General features: G+C 47.1%; 2 protein-coding genes across 3 annotated transcripts in view; one reads left to right on the top strand and one right to left on the bottom strand.

Moving 5' to 3' along the window:
• The first annotated feature begins 1105 nt into the window (after positions 1–1105).
• hic1 (hypermethylated in cancer 1) lies at positions 1106–8758 on the top strand. 2 transcript variants are annotated; one of them, XM_042338797.1, is made up of 2 exons: positions 1106–1278; positions 6158–8758. In XM_042338797.1, the coding sequence occupies exons 1-2, from the start codon at positions 1227–1229 to the stop codon at positions 7972–7974; spliced, it is 1869 nt and encodes a 622-aa protein (XP_042194731.1). In that variant the 5' UTR covers positions 1106–1226; the 3' UTR covers positions 7975–8758. The 2 variants fall into 2 exon arrangements, with proteins under 2 accessions (XP_042194731.1, XP_042194732.1); XM_042338798.1 differs by lacking the exon at positions 1106–1278 and adding an exon at positions 5383–5473.
• Positions 8759–11509: 2751 nt separating this feature from the next.
• Positions 11510–23528, bottom strand: part of smg6 (SMG6 nonsense mediated mRNA decay factor) — a 146669-nt gene continuing 134650 nt past the window's right edge. The window contains exons 17-19 of the mRNA XM_042338403.1: positions 22002–22213; positions 14050–14131; positions 11510–13456 (exon numbers count right to left, since the gene is read on the bottom strand). Of these exons, the coding sequence (XP_042194337.1) occupies positions 13326–13456; positions 14050–14131; positions 22002–22213 (425 nt within the window). The 3' untranslated portion in view covers positions 11510–13325. The remainder of the gene's footprint in view (positions 13457–14049; positions 14132–22001; positions 22214–23528) is intronic.

Raw genomic sequence — 23528 nt, 5'->3', positions numbered from 1 at the left:
GAGTGAGAGATAGAGAGGGGGAGAGATAGAGAGGGGGAGAGATAGAGAGGGGGAGAGATAGAGAGGGGAGAGGGAGGGGAGGGGGAGAGGAGACAAATAGACAGAGAGAGTGAAAGAGGGAGAGAGAGGGGAGAGGAGACAGATAGGCAGAGAGGGAGAGGGAGAAGGAGAGGAGGAAGAGGCAACAGATAGATAAGAGAGAGAGAGAAAAAGAGTGAGACAGATAGAGAGAAAGAAAGAGAGATTGAGAGAAAGAGGGGGACAGAGAGAAAGAGAGAGAGAGAGAGAAAGGGGACAGACAGATAGACATACGAGAGAGGCGTTAGACAGATAGACAGTGAGAGAGAGAGAGAGAGAGAGAGAGGAGGAAAAAAAAATCATTTTAAAAATAGCAGCGAGGAAACAGACCTCTAATAATAATAATAATGTAACAGAGAGAGCGCGAGTTATTTTTAATCCAGTTTAAGGTGACGCTGCTACTCTCTGTCGGTACGTACAGGAGAGAGAGAGAGAGGGGGGTGGGGAGGGGGGGTGGGGAGGGGGGGGGGAAGAAGGAGGAGGGAGAGAGAGAGAGGGGGGGGGGGGTTCTGTGTGTGTGTGAGAGAGGTTTAGCTGTTAGTGGAGTGAGAGGGAGAAGTGCGCAGAGCACAGCAGAGAGTGTGAGGGGGGTGACTGGGTGGCTGGGGGGTGGGTGGGTGACTGGCTGGGTGGGTGGGTGAGTGACTGGGTGGGGGGGGGCTGGCTGGGTGGGTGAGGGGCTGGGTGACTGGCTGGGTGGGTGATTGGCTGGGTTGGGGGCTGGGTGACTGGCTGGGTGGGTAACTGGGTGGGTGACTGGGTTGGTGGGTGACTGGCTGGGTGGGTGGGGGAGTGGGTGACTGCCTGGGTGGGTAGGGGGGTGGGTGGGGGGTGGGTGACTGGCTGGGTGGGTAGGGGGTGACTGGCTGGGTGGGGGGTGACTGGCTGGGTGGGTAGGGGGTGACTGGCTGGGTGGGTAGGGGGGTGACTGGCTGGGTGGGGGGTGACTGGCTGGGTGGGGGGGTGGGGGGTGACTGGCTGGGTGGGGGGTGACTGGCTGGGTGGGGGGTGGGGGGTGACTGGCTGGGTGGGGGGTGGGGGGGTGACTGGCTGGGTGGCTGCAGTCTGGCGCCGGCTCCAGTCACAAGCGGGTAAATGTCAGCCCAGAGACGTCAGCGCTGCCAGGATGGCCCCGCAGAGCTGCTGACATGATCATTCCGCGGGGGTCCGGGCCGCCGAGGACACAGCAGCGCTACCCAGGTAAAGGGGAAAGGGGGGCACACACACACACACACACACACACACAGGGCAGCACACACACACACACACACACACACACACACAGGACAGCCAGTCACACACACACACACACAGGACAGCCAGGTACACACACACACACACACAGGACAGCCAGTCACACACACACACACACACACACAGGGCACACACACACAGGGCACACACACACACACACACACACACACACAGGGCACACACACACAGGGCAGCACACACACACACACACAGGGCAGCACACACACACACACACACACACACAGGGCACACACACACAGGGCGCACACACACACACACACACAGGGCAGCACACACACACACACAGGCACACACACACACACACACAGGGCACACACACACACACACACACACACAGGGCACACACACACACACACAGGGCGCACACACACACACACACACAGGGCAGCACACACACACACACACACACACACAGGGCACACACACACACACACACACAGGGCACACACACACACACACACACACAGGGCACACACACACACACACACAGGGCAGCACACACACACAGGGCACACACACACACACACACACACACACACACAGGGCACACACACACACACACACAGGGTAGCACACACACACACACACACACACATTATACCCAGGTAAAGGGGGCTCACACATAGCCCGGGGAGGGCTCACATACATACACACCCCGGCAACCTCACACACACACACACACACACAACCAGGTAAGGGGCTCCCACACAGCTCGGCTGACACACACATACCCACACCATGGGCGCCCCCCCCCCCCCCAGCCTCACACACGCACTGTCTCTCCTGTCTCACACACACACACACAGGTTGACAGCGCGTTATTCCCTCCGCGGAAAGCTCTCGGCTCTGGACTGGTTGCGCGGCTCTGCGTCTTCTATAACAATATAATATCCTTACGTTTGATATTAGCGCCTCAACACGTTGTTGAGACGCGTCAAAGCGCCTCACATAATACAGTGTAACATGGACTAACTGTGCGCTTCGAAGGGGGGGAAATAAACGCATATATACTATATATTAAATGTCTTATATAGAACACATTTTTTTGGACAGTTGGGTGTCTGATAGTTGCGGAAACCCATCACCATATATATGCACATGTATCTAAAATATATAGACATTATATATATATATATATATATGACTAAATGGCTGTGCTTTTCGCTATAGACGTGAGTCTAGGCTTCGGGACTGAGTAACAGGATGGGATGAAGTTGTCTCTGCTTTACACCATGTCCCGCTCTGCTCTCCCCCCCCCCCCCCTCTCTCTCCCCCCCCCCCCCCACTGTGTGTGTGTGTGTGTGTGGATCGGGTACGAGGACCATTGCCCATTGACAGCGCAGCGCTTAGCACTCGGCAGAGCAATGGGGAATGGCAATAGCAGAGCATTGGGACCATTTAACGCAGCGATTGAACCGTCAATCCCGAGCCCTCGGGTGTGACTTCGCCGATGAAGTTTTTTTTTGAGGGCCCAACGAAGCCCACGTCAGGGACCCGCCGCAAAGCCACCGACAGCCGGAGATGGTCCCGAGTTCTCGCTGTAGCTTTGAAGTCAACGTGTTGTGGGTTTGAAGGAACACGTTCTTAAATCACAACGCACTCATCGGAAAAGGGGGCATTCGTTTGCAATTTGGTGCACTAATTGCTGGCTCTTTAATCATTTCTTTTTTTGGGGGGGGAGGAGGGATAGAGGTGGGGGTAGGGGGGGGGGAGAGAGAGAGTGTGGTTCATTGCCACTTTCCTTGCCCTTGAGAGGCAATGGTTGGCTCTCACCTGCCTTCCTACCTGGGCTCATGGTGACACAAGTCACATCCACACACTCACATCGTGTTCCACTGTGTTTCTGTCAGAGTGTGTTAGAAACACTCCCAACTTTACGCCGACCTCTCTCTCATCACACCCCCCACCACCACCTTGTAGCAAACCGTGTCCTTTATTGGGGGGGTTGGGGAGGGGAGGGGGGGGGGAGGCTGGCGTAACGTTGCTAGTATTTGCAACACAGTTCAACAGAGAAAAAACATCCCATATTGAGAGAGCGTTTGAAGTGTATATAAGTTAAGATGAGGCTGTTTATCATGGGTTATTAATTTGGGAAACACAGTACACAGTACAGGGAGGAAGCGAGAGAGAGAGAGAGAGAGAGAGAAGCTGAGAATGATTCACTCTGACAATTTAATTCAAACGAAATGTTTTAATTTAATTGAATTTAATTCTCTCCCTACTCTATCCCCCACACACACGTCCTTTGCGCGACTTGATATTTGCCTAAAGTTGCCTAAAGTTGTGGTCTGGCTGTTTTTCAGACAAATAACGCATGTCTTTGTCCTTTTTTTTAAAAAAAAGAAAGAAAAAAAAAGGAGAAAAGTATATTTAATTTGCATCATAGAGAGAAAGAGTGTGTGAATGAAGCGCTTTTGTGAAGTGGAATTTTCTCTTCAAGTTTCGAGTATTTTATTTTATTTCACTCAAAGCACCGGCAAAGCTTGTTTTAAATATTCACGCAATTTGGTACAAAAATCAGGAGAAAACTGGCCTGTCTATAGGAGGAAAAGCCGCTTTATCAGCGTGAAGTGTAACCTAACTAAAACTCGTTAAATGTAGTGTGTGTGTGTGTGTGTCTGTCTATCTGTCTGCTCCTATTTATGTCAATGGTTCGGCTGAAACTTACAGGTGTGAAGTGGTTAACCCAATTCGGAGGATAATTAGCCATCAATTTTTTAATAAAAAAACACAGATCAGTTTAATTTTAATTTATTCAAACAATTTCGCCCTGAAACGGGCTTTTTTGGTTGAGCGAATGTCACTGTATTCCCAAAGCTCTCCCTCTCTCTATAATTCGGTGGTGTGGCTTGACTGACACAGAGCGTATTTGTTGTGCACAATTGGGCATTTGGCGTGTGCCAAATTGTACGATTTACATTAAAAGTGGACGGAATTGTCTCTTTACACTCTATAGGTACTGATTTGTGCGCTTGCAATATTTCCAGGGTGTTATATCTGCGCTAAATACAGTGTGAATGGACACTGGGGTGTACCAATTGACACGACAGTGTGTTGTACCTATTGATGCTGTGGTGTGGTTCTGTTCTGTTGTTATTAGTGTGAATGGACACTGAGGTGTACGGATTGGCACTGCAGTGTGCGGTGCCTGGTGTTGTGCCTGTTGTCACGGTAGTGGGCTGTCGTGTACGTGGACACGATGATGTACACAGAGAGTGACTGACTGGCGGGTGACTGAGAGGCGTTTGTTTGTGCACAATAACACACAAACCTGCGGCTTCTCAATAGCTGGAAAGGAAACGCTCTCTTCCTTCGGGTGGGGGGTGTGGGGGTGTGTGGGGGGGGAAGGATAATGATCGCTGCCTCTCACTCCCCTGACGGTGGGGTAACTAAAACTAACACAGTCTGTAAAGTGATGTCATGTTTGAAAGTGCCCACAGGGGGGGTGATGGGGGTTTGGGGGGAGGGGGGTGGGGGGTGGGGGGGGTTGGCGTGTGAACCCCCTCCCTCCCTCCCCTCTCTCCCCCTCCCTCGCCTCCCTCGCCAGGCTGACATATAAAAGCTGGCACGGCTCAGCCTCTGGTCAATCGTACCGGGTACAGTATTTAGCACAGTCTAAAGCGGGCAGTCACTGTCTGGTCCGCCTATCCATTCGAGACCAGGAGAACTAAAGCCAACACGAGTACCCATCTGAGCCCAGAGCTCACAGTAACACACAATTGGGGTTTCAAGGTAAATTCCACTCCCCCCCCCCACCCACCCCCCACTCTTTTCTTTCAACCAAATTACATTTTTTTTGTCATTTCATTATTTTTTGGAGTGTCTTTTTGTTTAACGCGAATCTTCCTTCCAGTTTCCCATCTCTAAAATTTCCGACTCCCAACTTGTTGTCCTTTCCCTCAGCGATCTCACAGTGGGACATTATTTTTTTTTTTGTTTTGCGCAGTGTTTTTTTTTTGTTGAACGCTGAGGGTTGATTTCAATGAGACGACCATGTCACCTGTTGGGCCCCACAAACTGTATTGGTGACCAGGGATTATTCTTGTTGCTTCTTCTTTCAAAACAAAACGTTTTAAAATATCGTTCCCCAGAATTGTGTCAGATCAGAGTAGGAAGCAAGGTAAGAGATTACAATCTTTTTAAGGAAACGTTGTCGTTATCTTAATAGAAACTTACTTACTTACCTACTTACTTGCTAACTAACTTACTTAAATACAAACTGACGCTAAACTTGCTGAAATGAGATTGAAAACAAGGCGCGTTTACTGATTGAACGTTACGAACTTATCCACCGGCAAATGAAGTGATTTATTTTTTAAAAAATAATAATTTATGTATATATACACATATATAAAAAATTAAAAACGTCACTTAATAAAAAGCTGGTTTCTTTTTCGCTTCCTTCAGATTTCGTTTGCGAAAAAAAAATACAAGTGGAACTTTTCGGTGTTGAAACAAATGTAAAGCAGAGGTGGGGTGGGGTGTGTTGTGTGTGTTATGTGTGTGTTATGTGTGTGTGTGCCAACGAGACAGTATTTCATCTTAAGGTAAAACTGATGTTAAAATTGGTTTCAGATGAATAGCGACTTGTTAGACAAACTCAGCTGGTGTTGGGGTGGGGGTGGGGGGTTGGGGGGGGGGGGGTTGAGTTCAGATTATCTGATTCGCTGCTTCAATGGTAATAAGCAAAAGTTTTTTTTAATTTAAAAAAAACCTGATATGAATTATTGCCGTCGATATGTTTCTACGTGGGGTTAAACAGTACGGTTCTTTTTTTTTTTGTGTGATTTTTCTCTCGGAAAAGGTGGGGGCAAGAAACCTAACCTGGATGCCATGGAGGTACCCAACTACGCCAAACAGCTCCTGATGCAGCTCAACCGACAGAGGACGAAGGGTTTCCTTTGCGATGTTATCATCGTGGTACAGAACGCTCTCTTCCGAGCTCACAAGAACATCCTGGCCGCCAGCAGCGTCTATCTCAAGTCCTTGGTGGTTCACGACAATCTGGTCAACTTGGACCCCGAGATGGTCAGCCCTGGGATATTCCGCACCATCCTGGATTACATCTACACCGGGAGGCTGACCGAGGGAGATCAGGGCAGCGAGCAGAACCTGGGAGCTGTCTTAGCCGCCGCCAGTTACCTCCAACTCCCCGACCTGGTCGCCCTTTGCAAGAAGAAACTCAAACGCAATGGGACCTACTTGCACATCAGGACAGGGTTCTCATCCTATGGGAAAATCGGCAGAGGCCTTAGGACCTCGACGCCCGTGATCCAGTCGTGTTATTCCGTGGCCTCCAGGCTAATGGACGGCCAACCCATGGACGTCATGCACACCATCAACACACACTCCGGGGAGCTCTATGCCCCGGCTTCTCAGGCTAATCAGGCACATCCCCAGAGGATATGTCTGCAAGATCAGGTCTCCTCACAGATGCTGGGCCTGGATCTGTCCAAGAAAAGCCCCGCCGCCCCCTCCTCTCTCCACCAAGACGAGGAGCCCAGGCAGCTCAGCCCAACCACCATCAGTGCCTCCCTCATCACCACCAACGGTGCCTCTTACAAGGACCAGCCGCCTCCAGGCAGCGGACATCAGCTGGACGCGGATGAGCAGATGGGGGGACACGAGAATTATGTCTTCAGGAGCAGCTTGTCCAACAGTGACTCCAAACTGAGAACTGAGGCTCAGGAGGACCTGCTGATGGCCAGGTGGCTGAAACAAGAGCCACATTGTGTGGACGACTGTGACAGGGACAAAGTGGCCAAATGTGAGCACCAGGACAGGAAGGTGGAGGTGCCCAACACGCAGGTCAGATACCCCAACCTGGGCTGCGAGGAGGCGGAGGACGAGAAAAGCAGCAGCGAGGACACGAGTAGCGATGACCCCTGTCCCTCGGGGTTGGACAGGTATCACTGCAGCCATGTTGCCTATGAGCCAGAGAATTTTGGAGACAACCTTTACGTCTGTATCCCCTGCGGTAAGGGCTTCCCCAGCTCGGAGCAGCTCAACGCCCACGTGGAGAGCCACACAGAGGAAGACTTGTTCCACAAGGAGGTGGCCGACCAGACCAGTACGCCTTTCCTGGACAAGTCCAACCAGACATTGGGAGAGATCATCAGGCCTTACAGATGTACTTCCTGCGAGAAGTCCTACAAGGACCCAGCGACCCTCAGGCAACACGAGAAAACCCACTGGCTGACCCGGCCTTACCCCTGTAACATTTGCGGGAAGAAGTTCACCCAGAGAGGCACCATGACCCGGCACATGAGAAGCCACTTGGGCCTCAAGCCTTTCGCCTGCGAGGCGTGTGGGATGCGTTTCACCCGCCAGTACCGTCTGACCGAACACATGAGGATCCACTCGGGAGAGAAGCCTTACGAATGTCAGATCTGCGGGGGCAAGTTTGCGCAGCAGCGGAACCTGATCAGCCACATGAAGATGCACACCTCCGGCCCCGACCTCAAACCAAAGATGGACTTCACAGAGAACGTTTACCCTTTGGCCAAATTCGCCGCCGAGCACCTGGGCATCAACCAAGAGAAAGCGGCCGAGATCCTCTCTCAGGCCTCTCACTTGACCAACAACGACTCCAAAGCTATAGATGTTTACTCTCCACCTTAAACAGGCCCCAAGCCACCATCACCCCCACACCCCCACCCCCACTCCCTTGAGCACTGCTCTACTTCTCACTGAGAGAGGAGGAGAGACTATATCTTCTCACTATTGGCTAAGATGGTTCCTCAACATCAACTGAAAAAAGAGCCCAACTTAGGCTAGGTGCAATCTTCCGTTTTTTTTGAAAACCACTAATTAATTGAGTGTATTGTCTTGAGGGGGGAGGGCAGTCGGTTGGGTGTTTGGTCTCAGGAGCAGTTGTTGGACAGTGTTGGGCAGAAAAGCACTGCTGTGACAATAGTGAGAGACACTGTGATTGTGAGCTTTGGGAGTTCAGGGGCACAGAAGCTGCTGAGACCTTGTGGGGTGGGGGGGAGGAAGGGGAGGGGAGGGGAGAAGGAGGGGAGAGAGAGAGAGAGAGAGAGAGAGAGGTGAACAGGAACTTTAAACAGCACTTTTAACCTTTCATCATCACTTCGACCAAAGCTGTGGAACCTTTCCCTTTCACGCTGGTTCTTTGCAAATCCTGGACTGATTCTGTTTAGTTTGTAAGGGAGAAAGGAGGGAGGGAGGGAGGGAGGGAGAGAAGGGGAATATATCATATTTTTTAAAATATAAAAAGAAGTTACAAGGTGAGCCGCTGGAGTTACAGATAGTGTCTGCTTTCCTCTCTGGCCTTGGATTCCTGTCCTCGAACCGTTCCAATGTGAAAGTTAGTTGGGACTTTGGGAGAGTTTTCAGAGAAAGAGAGAACTTTATTGGAGGGACCGGTCAAAAAAAAAACCACTTCTTTTGGGGTGTGTTTTTTTTAAAAAGTTTTTTTTTAAAAAAAATCGATTTGAAAAGAGATTCTGCAGCTTTGAACTCGTTTAGGTGCTCGTGTGAAATAAATACTTTGGGGGTGTTTTTTTCTCTCCCCCCAAAAATAAGTTATAAACAGTTCTTGAAAACTTGTTGTTCTTTGTTGTTTAGTTTTTTTTTACACAATATATATATATATATATATATATTTGGACAGACAAGATCGAGAAGCCTCTGCTCGACGTTAAATCTGTGTTTCTTTTCTTTTAACAGAACAATTAGCAATTTGTTTCTAAACTGTGGTGGAGTGACTATTTTTTTTAAGGGGGGGAATATAAAGTGACTATTTTGTTTCCTCCCTTTGGCACTAAACACGTTAGTGTTTTTACCGGCGAGGCAATTGATTGGACTCAGAAACTCTTGTCTCACCCCCCAGCCCCCACCCCACCCCACCTTCCCACACACCCTCTAAACCGGTTTGAAACAGCCCCGATTTGTACCTGCACTGAACCAGGATTACCTTGTGTACGGTTCGGACGAGCGAACGCTGTTTCCCTACAGTTATGTCGTGTCGTGTGTTATGCGCAAAGCGGTGAGACATTCTCGATGTGTGTCAAAACACAACAGTTACCACAGTTGTGCGCAGAGCAGTGAGTGACAGAGAGGCACTGGGGATGGGACAGCTCTGTGTTGTTAATTTGTCGTGTGTATGTGTTGGTCTGTGTGTGTAAACACACAAGAAACCAACACGTAGAGTGGAATGAACTGTTACGATACCTCAGTGGGTGAAGCCTGTGTTTGGGAGCTGCGAGGCGGTGTTTAAAGGGTTTTATAGAGTTAGTTTTTTTTATTATCAGTTCTTGTTGTTTGCTACACATACATTTAAAAAAAAGACTACCGAGAGTTTCAGAGAGGAAACTGGGAGGAGGGAGACCGCGTGTGTATGTGTGTCTATTGGTGGGGGTGGGGGGGGGGGGGAATGCTTTCACCAGCTACAATTATTATCATTATTGTTTGTTTCTGAAAAAAAAAGCAAAACGTTTGAGGCGATGTGCAATTTCCAGACCTGATCGCAGCTGAGCAGCAAAACTCAGAGCCAAAACAGCCAAACTCATCCCCTCGCCTTCCAACTTTTTTTTTAAAAAAAAATATTTAAAAAAATGGTCAGTTTTGCAAAGGGAGACGAGAGAGAGAGAGAGAAAAAAAAACAGTGAAGGAATGAGAAATAGACGCAGTTTTTTTTAAAAAAATCTCGGATAAAATAGCGACTCAACTAACCCATTGCCTCGCAGACTAACTAGACTGCTTTGCTGTCCTCGACTGGAGCTTGCAAACTGCTGTCTTGCACTAAATCATGGACTCAAATCTCTCTCTCTCTCTCTCTCTCTCTCTCTCTCGTTTCCTTCCTCTCCAAACCCTCACTCACTCACTCACTCACTCACTCCGTTACAAACCAGCTCTCAGCTGGTGAACAAAACAACAGCTTCCCTTTGCCTTTGAAACGTCAGGGAACGTTGATCATGTTTTATTTCAAACACGATGACATTCAACAAACAATAATACCTCCGCTTTCTCTCTCTCTCTCTCTCTTCTCTTCTCTTCTCTTTTCAAAGACAATTTAAATATATATATATATATATATATGTGTAACGCACACTGGTATTATTATCAAATGAAACCATTTGCCCCCCAGTGCTCCCCAGCTCGGGCAGTGAGAGTGAGTCTGGATAAAGAGTGTAACTCGCAAGGAATTCCACCCTTACTGACTGCTCCCCCCACCCAAACACCCACTAAAATTACCCCAAACGCTGCAATACAAATAACAAACTTTAGGCTCAGTCCAAAGCGCCATCGACCACTGACAAATTTCAACACCATCTGAATTAGGAAAACACCACCACCACCACCGTGGGTTCTGGGTTCATGCGATTTGCCCGACGTTTAACATCAATGTGATCCCTCCAACACCAGGACTTACTTTCACGTTGAACAGCAATGCATTAGGCTTTCCTCTGGTATTTTAGAGATGTTTAGGGGAGCTGAAAGGGAAAGGGGGTTCAGTTTGTTTGAACGAAAAGCCATCGAAGGTTGGGGGAAGCTTCACATCGCCTCGTGTTGAGGGACTTGTTCTGTGAAAAAAAAACAGCCGAATTAATCATTTATTAAATGCAGTATTTTAGCATGAAATGCAACTTGCCAGTAAATGTTACCTTTGTTTGCAGGGATTACTAAAGATTTCCTATTTTATAACGCCCCTGTTTGCAACTGTGGAGACATACAGGGAATAGGGGGGGGAATGCATGTATAATATAAGCACTGTGTTTAATGTGGGACAGAGCCGACCGTTTTTTTTTTGTAATGTCGACCCACGTCTCTCTCTCTTTAAGTCTTTGTAAATTTAATGAATTAACCAAAGTCGAAGTTTTTGTCTGTACAGCAAACACCTCCCGAGATATTTTTTTCTAAAAAAACGAAAACCAAATACAATTCACATGTACGTTGCAATACAAAAAAAAACACCCAAACAGTATTTTTTATAAATTGTCTTTTTTCATTCAAATGAATGTATTTATTGCATGTATCTGTTACTTATGTGTTTATATTTTAAAAACAGTCTGTATAAAGTGCTTTGGTGGGATTTTTTCTATAATTGTATTTTTGTAAACGAGCAGAAAAAAATATCTCTTTTTCAACTGTTTCTATAACATCAAAACAGCAATAAACAACAATACAGACTCTAAAGGGTTCAATATCCATTTTATTATCTCTACAGAAATAAGCAAAACATCAGCCACATGAAAACTACAGTGGATAAGCAAAGCAATGGCATTTTCTACCACATTTTCTACTACATTGTGATAGCAGCACTCTAAGTAAGTGAGTGTTGTCACTCTCAGAAGGAACAAAGAGCGGTTAACAAGTGTTTGTGGGCAGAGAAATCGCTTGTTGAAATGAGCTGGTTACCTACAACACATCTTTGAGATGCGCAATTGTACTCAAAATTATTGCCACTGTATTAAAAACAAAAAGCTGCCTTTTTTTTTAAATAGTTCCTATAAAGCCCATTTAAACATCACATAAAACGGTGACAGACACCCGATTGCAATACAATACGTTTTTGTTCTACAAACCTAACCAATAAAACTAAATATTAACAAGAGTGAGAAAAAAAATCAGGCTGAATTAAAAATGAGTTTTGAAACGTCTAAAATAAACTTCAATTTCAGCACCGCAGAATCGTACAGAACAAATTTCAGAGATTTTAATCTTAAGTACTCAGGTATAGACTTTTTTCTTTTGGGGCTGAAATTTTACTTGAGAGCTGTGTGCGTGTGTGTGTTGGTTCAAAAATTGAGTAGCTATGGCAGCTACTTGATACCTTGGCAGGCTCCAGGATTTGGAGTCACCAGGTATCTCCGTCATGGGCCCTGCAATGTAATTAGACCCAGGCATGGTCCTTGCTCTGCTGCTGTTTTGCAAGGGTAGAAGTCTCTAGAACCCCCCCCCCACCCCCAAATGCCAAAGGTCTTGGGCATCGAGAGCGGGTGCAAAAGGGCAGCTTGTCTACCAGCTCGCTCATGTGACACTCTCTGCCTGAGTCGGTGGATCACACTGTCTGTCCCATCACACAATCAGTCAGTCAGTCACTCAGTCAGTCAGTCAGTCAGTCAGTAAGTCAGCTCCAGCTTTACAAAGAAAAAACATCTCCATTTAATTTCTGTAACGCACCATCTCCCATCAAAAAAGAGGAGACCGAGTAACTAAGAACATACTATCGAACTGATGATAGGCTGGTGCCAGGAATACTTTTTTTAATACAAGGCCAACAAATTAAAAGCCACTTTATCTGCAATCGTGTTGACTGCGACCCTTAACACGACCTTTAAAAAAAAGTTTCCTTGAGTGTAGGCGAACCTTAAAAAGCAGGGCCTCTCTCCAAGGCGATGCACAGTTGTTGTCTGTCTTCTTGAGAAAAAAAAGTTTTTCGAAACTTTCTTTTTTTTTTGCACAGAATTCCTCCCCGCCAAAAAATGACATCGCTGAAGCTGCAGCTAATGGAATCATTAAGCCTGGTCTCCCACCCCCCCTCCCTGGAGCAAAGCTTCAGAGCGGAGGGTATGTATGGGTGGGGGTGGCTTGGCGAGGCATGGGAGAGAGGATAACCCAGCTCTACCACAGAAAAAATTCCACACTAATGGAAGTAACCCCAGGGGGTAGGAATCCATTCCCCCCACAGAGGATAAGAGAGCCCCCGCCCAGGAACCTGACGTGGATGCTCTTCCCCTATAACCCACCACGGCTCAGCTTGCTTCTAAAAAGACCCATCAAGACTTTCATCTCAAGACCTTGCCTTCTTTAGCTCACTTTATCCTTATTGTTTTTTTGGTAACCGATCACAATCTTCTACTCAACTGCACTGATTCTCGTCATCTCTTTAAAGCTAGCTTCTGTATAACGGAGGGGGCGGTTGTTGGCATTGGTCGGGCACTGGGGGCTCTCGACGATGCCTTCACTAGTTTCCAGAGGACGTGAGTTTGCCTGGTGCCACAGTCTTCTCATCCCACCTTGGCCCACTTCAGGAAGCTGGGGATAGCCCGGACTGGGACGTTACGAGTTAGCGCCTTCACCCTCATGTTCCGGTCATCGGTCAGCAACACAACGTCACGTCTCAGGCGGATAGGTTCATCTGTCGGGGCGGGGGGGGGGGGGGGAGAGGGGCAAATAAAGAATAAATTTTCATTTTAATTCTAGTCACAGCGCAGAAGAAAATCCCGAAGCAGTCCTGTTTGTACACATTCGGACAACGAGATTTAAATGAGGAGATTTTTTGTAAAGGGATTTACATTCTCCCAATCTGCGCTGACATCCACCTCCACCCAATGGAATTCACAGCGACACTGGGGATGTGCAGGATTCACCACGTACAAATCCCTTTGGCAAATCTCGCAATTTTAGCCCAAGTCATCATTTTTGGTGTCATCATGGAGTGTCAGACAGTCTCAAGTCAGGTGTTGCCCAGGTAAGATGCTCGGCGTACTCCCAACAGCACGTCAGAACACTGACCTGAGAACCTACCTCTATTACACCATTGTGACATTTTGTCGACAGATAGTCACTCCACTTTACAGTAAACAACAACAAATTACATTTACACAGCACCTTTTACGTCAGGAGTACGTCCCAAGGCGTTGGGATCAGGGAGGGTGCAGGGAAGGGAGGGTATAGGGGTAGGAGGGTGGCTGAAAGAAATAGCCGTCGGCTCAGGTGGCTCTGAAATACCTTTACGCATTGGCATGAAGTCCTTGGCCTTGTCCTTGCAATAATGCAGGCAGCACGAGAGGATTAAGTCATCATTGTTACCCTGTCAGGGAGCAAGAGGAGAAAAGATCAGCAGAGGTGGCAGAGTCATATATCCGGGCCAGTGAGATTGGCCTCCTGGATAGAGTGCGGGCGCTAGCAGGAAAAGCCAAGGATGCAAAGATGATTTCCCGGATAGGCACAAAATAAGCTGCCCCCGCCCCACCCATCAGATGCACAGTAACTCCATCAGCACGTGAAAGAGAATAATAATAATAATCCTTGCACTTGTTGACTATATATGTTGAGGGCGAAACAAACATTACAGGTGCAGTTTTCACTGTGGTGCAGGGTCACACCTGAAACCCTCACCTCAGGCTGAGTTGCCATTCTCCCCTCCCTGGGTGGGTTTGACTCTCAGTCTGGCACACATAACCCCATCACCCTGAGCAGCCCACAGCCTGGGGGCCTCAGCAAAGGCTCCTCTGGTGAGATTAGATTAACAGCGATTGCGGGAGAGACCAAAGCGATTTTAATCAACCCGAGTTCTAAACTCAAATTCTGATCAACATTATAGTATGTAAAGCATCTTCAACAACACCAAAAACAACAAATTACATTCATGTAGCGCCTTTCACATCAGGAGGACATCCTAAGGCGCTGGACAGTCAGGGTTCCTCCTTCGAACAGAAGATCGGGAGGGGGGGGGGGGGAGAGGCACTTCCCACCCGAGGAACACCACCCCATGAAGACAGCCAAGGCTAATCGCAGCCCCGCTCTGACGGGGCAGGACAGACATGCTCCTGATCTGTTTGGGCTGTGTGTATCCCAGGCCAGCAGGGAAGCTTCCCCAAGCATCTACTCCAGCTCACATTGTCCTGTAATGGTTTAAACATCTCCCTTCTACCAGTTCACAGCTGTGGGCTGAGAAGAGTGGGAGGGAGTTTGCTTCATCCCTCCTCCCGTAAAAAAAAAAATGGCTTGTAGGTTCGATGGTGCGCTCAGCAACAAATGTAAAGCCAATTCTTCCTTAAATGAAGTGCCGACGCTGACAGCACTATTGAATGTTGGATCAAACTTGCACTCGACCTCTCCAGGGCCGGGGGACCCTCCCATTTCCCAGATCTGACCCCGCCCATTTCCCTGGGCCTGGCCCCGCCCATCTCGTTAGGGTTGAGAGGTGTTCGGATTGGTTTTGACATTGGTTTCGATGGCATTAAAGTGAGGTGCAAATGCAATCGATGTCTGGTACATAATATAGCTGTAGCTCAGTTTTAAAAAACAAGGTCACGGCAGCTCACGTGGCCTCAATAAGTGAGCACGGAAGGGTCTGAGGCAAACAATAGGGAAGAATTGGGAATCTTTTGACAGTGAGTAAGTGGAAGCAGGAATAATAATGTACTGGGAGCTATGACGTAACTGCTGAGTGTTTAGTTGCCGGGAAAGGGTATCAGTGTCTAACTGATCTTCCAGGTTGAGCGAGGAGAGTTTGCCAGGTGACTGAAACTTAAGAGAATTATTTTACTGCTGTTAAATGTTCAATTTCTCAGTAGGTCGTCCACATTCATTTCTGTGAAATCTGCCTGGGATGTGAGTCACACTCAGCCTGCAGCTGGCGCTGGGTGGTCTGGAACTGTTCCTCTGGCAGCTGTGCCTTTCCTTTTACCCCCGAGACTTAGAAGGAATTTCTCCAGTTCTCTCATGCTGGCCCTGTTCCAGTGCAGGTACTACCTGGTCTGTAGTTGACTGATACACACAGAAGCGCTGGTGGGAAGGTTGGGGGGCAAGAGACAGAGAGAGAAACCGGGAGGGGTGGTTGGGTTGGGGGGAGGGGGCGGTGGTGTCTGTGGGGATGTTTTCTTGTTTCCAACTGTAATAGCTGGCATGTGGGTTAACCTCATATTGCGTTGGTGATCAGCAAATTCTTCTGTCGATGTGGCTACGATTTTGTGTAACAATCACAATTCAGCCTGGCCTTTTTAACATGACAACTGTGAATCATCACAACAGCCTTGGACTGCAGTCTGGACGTGAGCCCACAAGAAATTAGATTCAAGCTGCCCGAAATTCCCCTTCAGAGGAGATTTTCATTTGCTCTGTCTGGTTTGGATGTGAATCAGATCCCTAAGGTGAAAGCACAGTGTTCTAACCCTGTGCACTAACCCAGTCCCCACAGCACAGACCAGATCTTCTTTTTGATTTGGGCTGAGTTTGAACCCAGGCCCCAGAGTGGCAAAATGATAACCGCTCGAATAAAATATGTTTTTAATATAAAACAAAGTATCTTTTCCATTTTATTTTCCTCTCTCCCACACCCAGTCCCCACTGAGTGGGGATTCGCTCCCAGACGTCTGCTGGTGACCCATTTGGCCAGGCTCACTATTACTCACCAGCCTGGTTTTCACTCTGTCCCTCAAAACCCTTCAACAAACAAGAGCCTTACCTTCTGTGACATGTGCCATTGAAACCCTGACACACAACACACAACACGTTACCCACATGTGTAATCACGTGGCTAAAAATAGCTGCACCTGAACATCTGAAATGTGGCTGGGAACAACAGTCCTCACAATAACATCCCACCATTTAACGGCACTCTGCAGCCTGTGTAATTGCATCTCAGACAAACCAGCTGGACTGAGTGCGACACCAAGTCGACGCCTGGGATAGATCACTTTCACATCCTTTTTTGGTGACATCTGACATCATACGGGATCATGCATAATAATAAATATCCTTACATTTGGTGTCGGACGTCTCAAAATACTTGATAAGCTACACTGTAATGTGTAGTGACTGTGTATTTGTAGGCAAATGCAGCAGCCAATTTGCACACACAACTACCCACAGACAGCCATGAAGTAATTGAGCAATTTTATCCAGGGGAATTACTGACAATGGGAGAGAGAAACTCCCTTCTCTTCTTAAAAAGTGCCATGGAATCTTTAACATCCACCTGCACAGGCAGACAGGACCTCGGTTTAATGTCTCATCCGAAGGACAGCACCTCCAACAATTCAACACACTCCCAGAACTATACTGGAGTGTCAGCCTAAGACTGTGCATTCAAAGTGCTGATGTAGGGATTGAACCCACAGCTTTCTGACTCAGCTGAGCCAGTGTCTGACACATGACAGCAGGCAGGCGTGCAATCTGCCCCGCTGCACATCCGGTCCAAACATTAATCTGTGCTACAACTCAGCTACTATAGTGGAAGCTCTGAACACTCACTGCTGTTCTGTACTGCTCTGCAAGTCACAGAACAGGCAGTGAGACATCATCCAGTGTGCCATTGTGTCCTGCATCCTCTCCACCAGCACAGCTCCTAGTTACCATTTAACCAACAAAATAATAACACAACCCATAAAGTTGTGGTGCGTTGAATAAACGACGACACGTGGAAAGGGTCTTTGGGTTCGTGTGTTGTACACAGGATGTTACTTCTGGAGGTTTATTTTTCAGTAAATCACTGAAATCCCTTTGTACATCATCTATATAATTTCGCAAATATTTTGAATATTTTCCAGTGATACTGGAAAAAAATGTGCTTATTTTGCCCAGATTCTAGTAACGGACCTCGTTATTTGATTAAAAGATCCTTTTTTGGGGAAGGAGAGAAGAGTTAAAACTGATATTTATACAGTATCAAGTTTTCCTGACCTTGGACGAGACTGTTCGGCAAAGTGCATTCAGGCAAATTATTTCCTGTAGCAAAACCTCAACGTAAGGAGGCACACGTCAGAAGCAAGGAACTCAAAGCAGAACAGTCTTGTGGAATGTGTTCCCAGGGAACAACCCTGAAGCAGAGAGTGGAAGTAGGTTTAATAATAATAATCCTTGCATTTGATACAGTGCCTTATATCGGATCGCTGAGGCGTCACAAAGCGCTTCACAGAATATATTATAAAGTGAATTGACTGTATATTTTGTGGGTGCAACACGGCGGCCAATTGCGCACAGCAATGGATTAAGTGACCAAATTATTATTACTTTTTCATTTTTACTTTCGAGGGGTTTATTTCCCCCGAAAAGCAATTGGGGAGGTGGGGGGAATGTTGGGTGGAGTAAAAAAATCTTCCCCAACATTCCACCCTGCTTGGAAGAACCTAGGTCCTCTCCCTTGCGAGGTGAGTGCTCTAACCACTACACCGCAGGACGCCACAAGGGTTTCAGCGGCATCAGTATGGACTACTGCAGGGAGCGGGCCGAGGGATTGGTAAGGCAGTGAGTCTGAATCAGTCCAAAATGACAGTGTTTATTGGCCACTTGATTTAGTTTCTAAAATGTTTTTCAGAAAGACTGTGCAAAAGAAAGAAAGAACGAGAGAAAAGATTTGCATTTTTAGTGTCAGAAATGATTAATTAATTAAGATTGTTGGCCAGACTGGTGAGAAACTCCCTTTTCTTTTCAAACAGTGTCGTGGGACCTATAATGTCCAAATTAACTGGCAGAAAGTGCCGCTGTTAAGGTCTCATCTGAAAGATGACACATCTGATAGTGCAGTGCTGGAATGGAGTTTCAGCCCAAACAATGAGCTCAAGTTCTGAAGTGAACCCGAACCCACAAGCATCTGACTCGGAGGCGAAACTGACTACTGACTAAACTTGGCTGATTTTTGCTGTGAGACTGAAGATTTTGGAGATGACCTTAATCTTGACAAATGTTCAACATTGATCGGTCATGTGTCGATTAATGGTGTATCAATTCAGCAGAAAACGCAGCTTACCACAACAGTAACTGCATTTAGACAGTGGCTTCACGCGGGCTAGCGTCTTGGAGCACTTAACTGTGGCAGAGCTTGGCTCTGAGCTGGGGAGGGAGGGGAGGTGTCCGTCCGCACGGTCAAAGAGGAAGGTTTTCAGATGCGACCTGGCAGATGGCCGAGGGAGGGGGCCAGAGTGAGAAAGGTAGAGGGTATTGAACTTGACTTATTCAGCGCCTTTCATGTACATTTGCGTATTTCCCATTGGGCTAACTTAATGTCAAAATAATGCTCGCATTTAATCATTTACAATAATCCTACAGCGGCAGGTCAATGCTGGGCAGCCTGTGAGCTTCCACAGACAAAGAAAATAACTCCAGAGTACTTCAGCAGCCGGGAGCTTGTGGGCTTGAAATACAGGAATATAACACACGACAAATATTGCAAATTAAGGTAATGTGCTTCCGCATCTACTTTAGATCATCCAGATTCACGTCTGGACCTTCGTGCAAGTGCTGCTTGCCTCAACTGCACCACATTAATAATACTCCAGGACTACTCAGCGCAACATTTGTGTTTTTTGTGTGTGTGTTCACTCTCTGGTACTCTGGAACGCTCTCCCTCAGCCCCCTACCTTGCCCCCTCTCTCCCCTTTTTCCATGTCCCGCCTAAAAACCTTCCTCTTCCACCGTGCTTACGGCCACCTCCCCCGCCTGGCTCAGAGTCAGGCTCCGCCACTGTTAAGTGCTCTGAGACACTACCCTCCGTGGGCGCTATGTAAGTGCAAGTTGTTGTTGTTGTGTGGTGGTGGGGGGTGGGGCGGAGGGTGGGGAGAAAAAGAGGGGGCTGGTGCAAGGGAGAGTCTCTCTCTCTCGGAATGCTTGATAATTAATAGATGCATGCTGAGGAAATTCAGTCGGTTCCACAATGCCTCACTCTTGAGATAAACTTTTTATACCCGTTGTGTTTACTGCGGTGGTTTCCCTCCCTCCCAGTTCAGCCACTGCTGAAACACATTTTTCACCAACACCTCGTGAGACCACAGGTTTTACACAGTAACTGCGGTGAGTGTAGGCACCAGCGTCGCACTCAGTCGTGGCCAAAATCAAGCTTAGAACCTCACGACGGAAGAAACCCCTGAGACTCCTTAAACAGCGAGTGTAGAAGCAGCGTCATACACTCAGGACACGGTGAGAAGCAGGAGGCCTGTAATACACCCCTTGCGTGGACGTTAACAAACGGCTCATGTCTGCATCACGTCACGGATTATTTTTCTCGAAATTGCTGTGTCTGAGCACACATCATTTCCACACGTGGAGAAACCTGTGCAATTAAAGATCAGCCTATTAGTCATTTTGTTTTGGTTTTTTTTGGGGGGGCTGGGGGGCTCTGACCAATTGCCATTGAAGTTGATTCCATTTTGGGCTGAATAGAGAGGCAAGCTGTCCTGCTATATCAGGACAAAAGATTCCCATGATATGGCACATGGAGGCTTCACAATCGATTGCCACAGTGGTCTGAATGTGTGGTCGATGGGAAGCACCTTCTCCGCCTTTCCTGAAGCCTCAGATGCTGTGAGCTCTGTGAAGCTACCCTGATTGAGGGGTGCGATATAAATGCAAGTTGTTGTTGTATTCCTTCTCCCCCTTATGTGTATCGAGCTTCCTCTTAAATGCATCTAACCATCTGCTTCAACCACTGCTTCGGGCAGCGAGTTCCACATTCTGAGTAACCTCAAGGTGAAGTAGTTCCTCCTAAATTCTCTTTTAGATCCCTATCTTATATGTGGGTTCCCTGGTTACAGACCCCAACAAGTGGGAACAGCCTATTTGTGCTAACCTTATCAAATAAGGTTCGATGAGGTCCCCTCTTAAACATTGCTAGTGAAAAAAGGCTTCACCTATCCAGTCTACCCGGTAGCAGTCACCTGCCAGTCCTTGGTATCATCCTGATAAACCTTTTCGGTACTCCTTCCATCACTGCTACATCCTTGTTGTAAGTAGTGAAGTTAAATTGGTCATTCATCTCCTGCTTGTTCTTGGGACACTGCTGTACTCAAATTGGGTACCACATCTCCTTACAAACATACACACTCACTATACTCAACAGTAACCCCTACTTTGAAATGTTTCTATGTGTTAAGGTGTGGTGTCTAACGCAAGGATTTACTGTTATAAATCTCAAGTGGTCTTAAGCCTAAGGATAGAGAAATTGGTTCATTGCTCGGGGTTGTGCTCTGGGATGCTACCCTGCGTGATGGGCGCTATATAAATACAAGTTTCTGTATTGAAATCAGTCCATACCCCATGAGGTCAAGACTCAAAACAACTCAGCACACCCTCCTTCCCCCAGAGAGCAAAACAAGTGGTAAAACTCACAGAAATGTTAAAAAGTCTTGTGTATTGTACACATACTACACATACATACGTACACATACATATTAAAAAAAAGTAATTTATCATTTGTGTCTGAGGGCAACACGTCTCTTTCAGACATGATCGGGCAGGTTCCGAGAGCCAAGAATGGCATCATAGGAAAAAAACTGCAGGGTGAAGCCAGTACCAACAAGGCAACGTTTCCAAGAACAAGCGACAGCTGTCTGCAGTAAGAGTTGCAGATTTAATCAGTTATTTGAGGGGCATTTCAACCTCTTTGATTTCCCTCCCTCCCTCGCCAGATGTTTTTTGTGTAACCAAAAGCAATCATAATTTCTCAACATCTTATTCATTCTGCCTTGCGGATTCTGGGGCAGGCAGGCCCAAAAAAAAGGCCTTATGAAAGTACTGCAGGTGTGACTGTCTGTCCTGCTGTACCTCCAGTAACACGGGAGTAAGGAATGAAGTGGAGCGAGTCACAGTGAAACCAGTCTCTCAGCTGCCAGTCCTCAAACCTCCTCAATGGTTATGGATGTCTTGTGAAACACAGGATGGGTTACAGACTCCAATCATCTATGTTGACTGGATGTGTCCGTTGCCAGGTTTTAGACACAACAGTAACTAATTGTGGCCCTATACACTGAGGAGGTTTGCCCTTAACAATTCACCTACAGATAGATACACAATCAATTTCACTCAACATTTGTGGAACGCTTTGAGACATTTCAGCCTTCTCAGATGCAAAGATTACTGTTTGATTAGCAGATAACCAAACCCCCAGTCAGAACATTTGAAGGATTCGACCTGATGAATGACTGTGTTTGTGAGAGCTTTGTGCTGGAGTGCTTTTGTGTTACCTGCTGTCCTGTTGTATCCTCACTTCGGAACGCTATGGACTCCAGCTCATTACCTCTGCTGGTTAGAGCTCGCAGACATGAATCACGGGTCTCAAACTTTTGCTCAAGGAAATCGATGGCTTTCTTGGCTTTTTCCTGCACCACTTTGGCATGGTTTCCACCGCAGTAGTCTGGATCCTGGCCTTTAGCCAGACCATCCAACTCGTTTATCACTGAAACATAAAACAGCACAGATAACTCTGTCAATTCCGCATCCAGTATATGAAAAGGCAGGAAATTGTCCAAAATATCATTATGTTAACACTTCGAGTTTGAAACTGCACAGACTGTGAAGTCTTCTTCAAAACATATCTAGTCCCAAATCAGACAAGTGACAGACGGTCAATGGCATCCAGTGAATAAACTGTGGGTTAATTTCCTCTGAAGAAGATCAAGCTTCTTCAGCTATGCCTACTGGCAATGCAGCAAGGAACTTGTATGTTCAGGTAAAGCTTTGCTCAGCTTAAGGTTGCTTAACTCGTCAAGGGCTATTCAGCATTACTGACCAACTTAATGTTTGCAACCGCTAGAGAGTGATTAACTCCCCATTGGAGAGACTTACTGTAGCATATGACTGGAACTAGATTGTGGATGGATAAGTGGGGTGAAAGATTGGTCAACAACTTGTGTGATATACATTAGCCAGGATCTTGCCTATGACCTCGACCTTGCAGAGGTACAAGGTTTTCTTTAGCGAGAAACATTTGGCAGTTACGTTCACGTTGTAATGGGTAAAGCAGATGATGGCTGATGGCTGAAAAAGGTGACACTGTAGTGGGATTCCTTGGGAAAAAGTGGCACAACTCGTCACTGGTCTTTTATCAATGTTATTCGAAACCCATGCCCACCAGTCATCCGGTAGCTCAGTTTAGCTGTTGCGCAGAAAAAATTCGTGCTCTCAGATTCTAGGATAACAAAGACGAACGGACTAGATTTCTTACAATGCCCTGTGTAATATTTTTAGGGTGGAATGGGGGGGAACAATATTACAGTTCATCCACAATTCTTTCAACACCTTAATCTGTGTTTTTGTCAGCGAGGTGTTTGACACATGCGGAAACCCATCACCTTGCTCAAGAAAGAGTATCCAAACCAAACTGGGAATTTCATGTAACCCACAACCACATGGAAATGTCAGAGATAGATTGTTGGAATGGAATGCCCACTGGAGGGATGCATCCTGCTTACCTAATTCTGGAAAGTATTAGGGGCAGGTTGGCAAGAGTCAAGGCTTGGGGACCCGAGTTTGCGTTGGGGTAACTGCTGGAGTCTAACCAACTAATGCCTTACCATACTATTGATATTTCTGTCTGGCAAGCTTTCCCGCTGATTGTCCAGCTAGGAACCTACCCGTTAGGGGTCTGGTTTGCAGGGTTAACAGGAGCTGAGTGGGATGACTCCAAGGTCCCAGTGACTGGTCACTAATCTATGAAAAGGTAATACGTATTTCACAATCATGTATGCGAGGAGGTGGAAGAAACCCAAACA

Source organism: Callorhinchus milii, unplaced genomic scaffold, assembly GCF_018977255.1.
Source record: "Callorhinchus milii isolate IMCB2004 unplaced genomic scaffold, IMCB_Cmil_1.0 Scaffold10, whole genome shotgun sequence".
Lineage (NCBI taxonomy): Eukaryota > Metazoa > Chordata > Chondrichthyes > Chimaeriformes > Callorhinchidae > Callorhinchus > Callorhinchus milii.
Note: the sequence above shows the minus strand (reverse complement) of the source record. Positions and strands in the feature narration are given on the sequence as shown.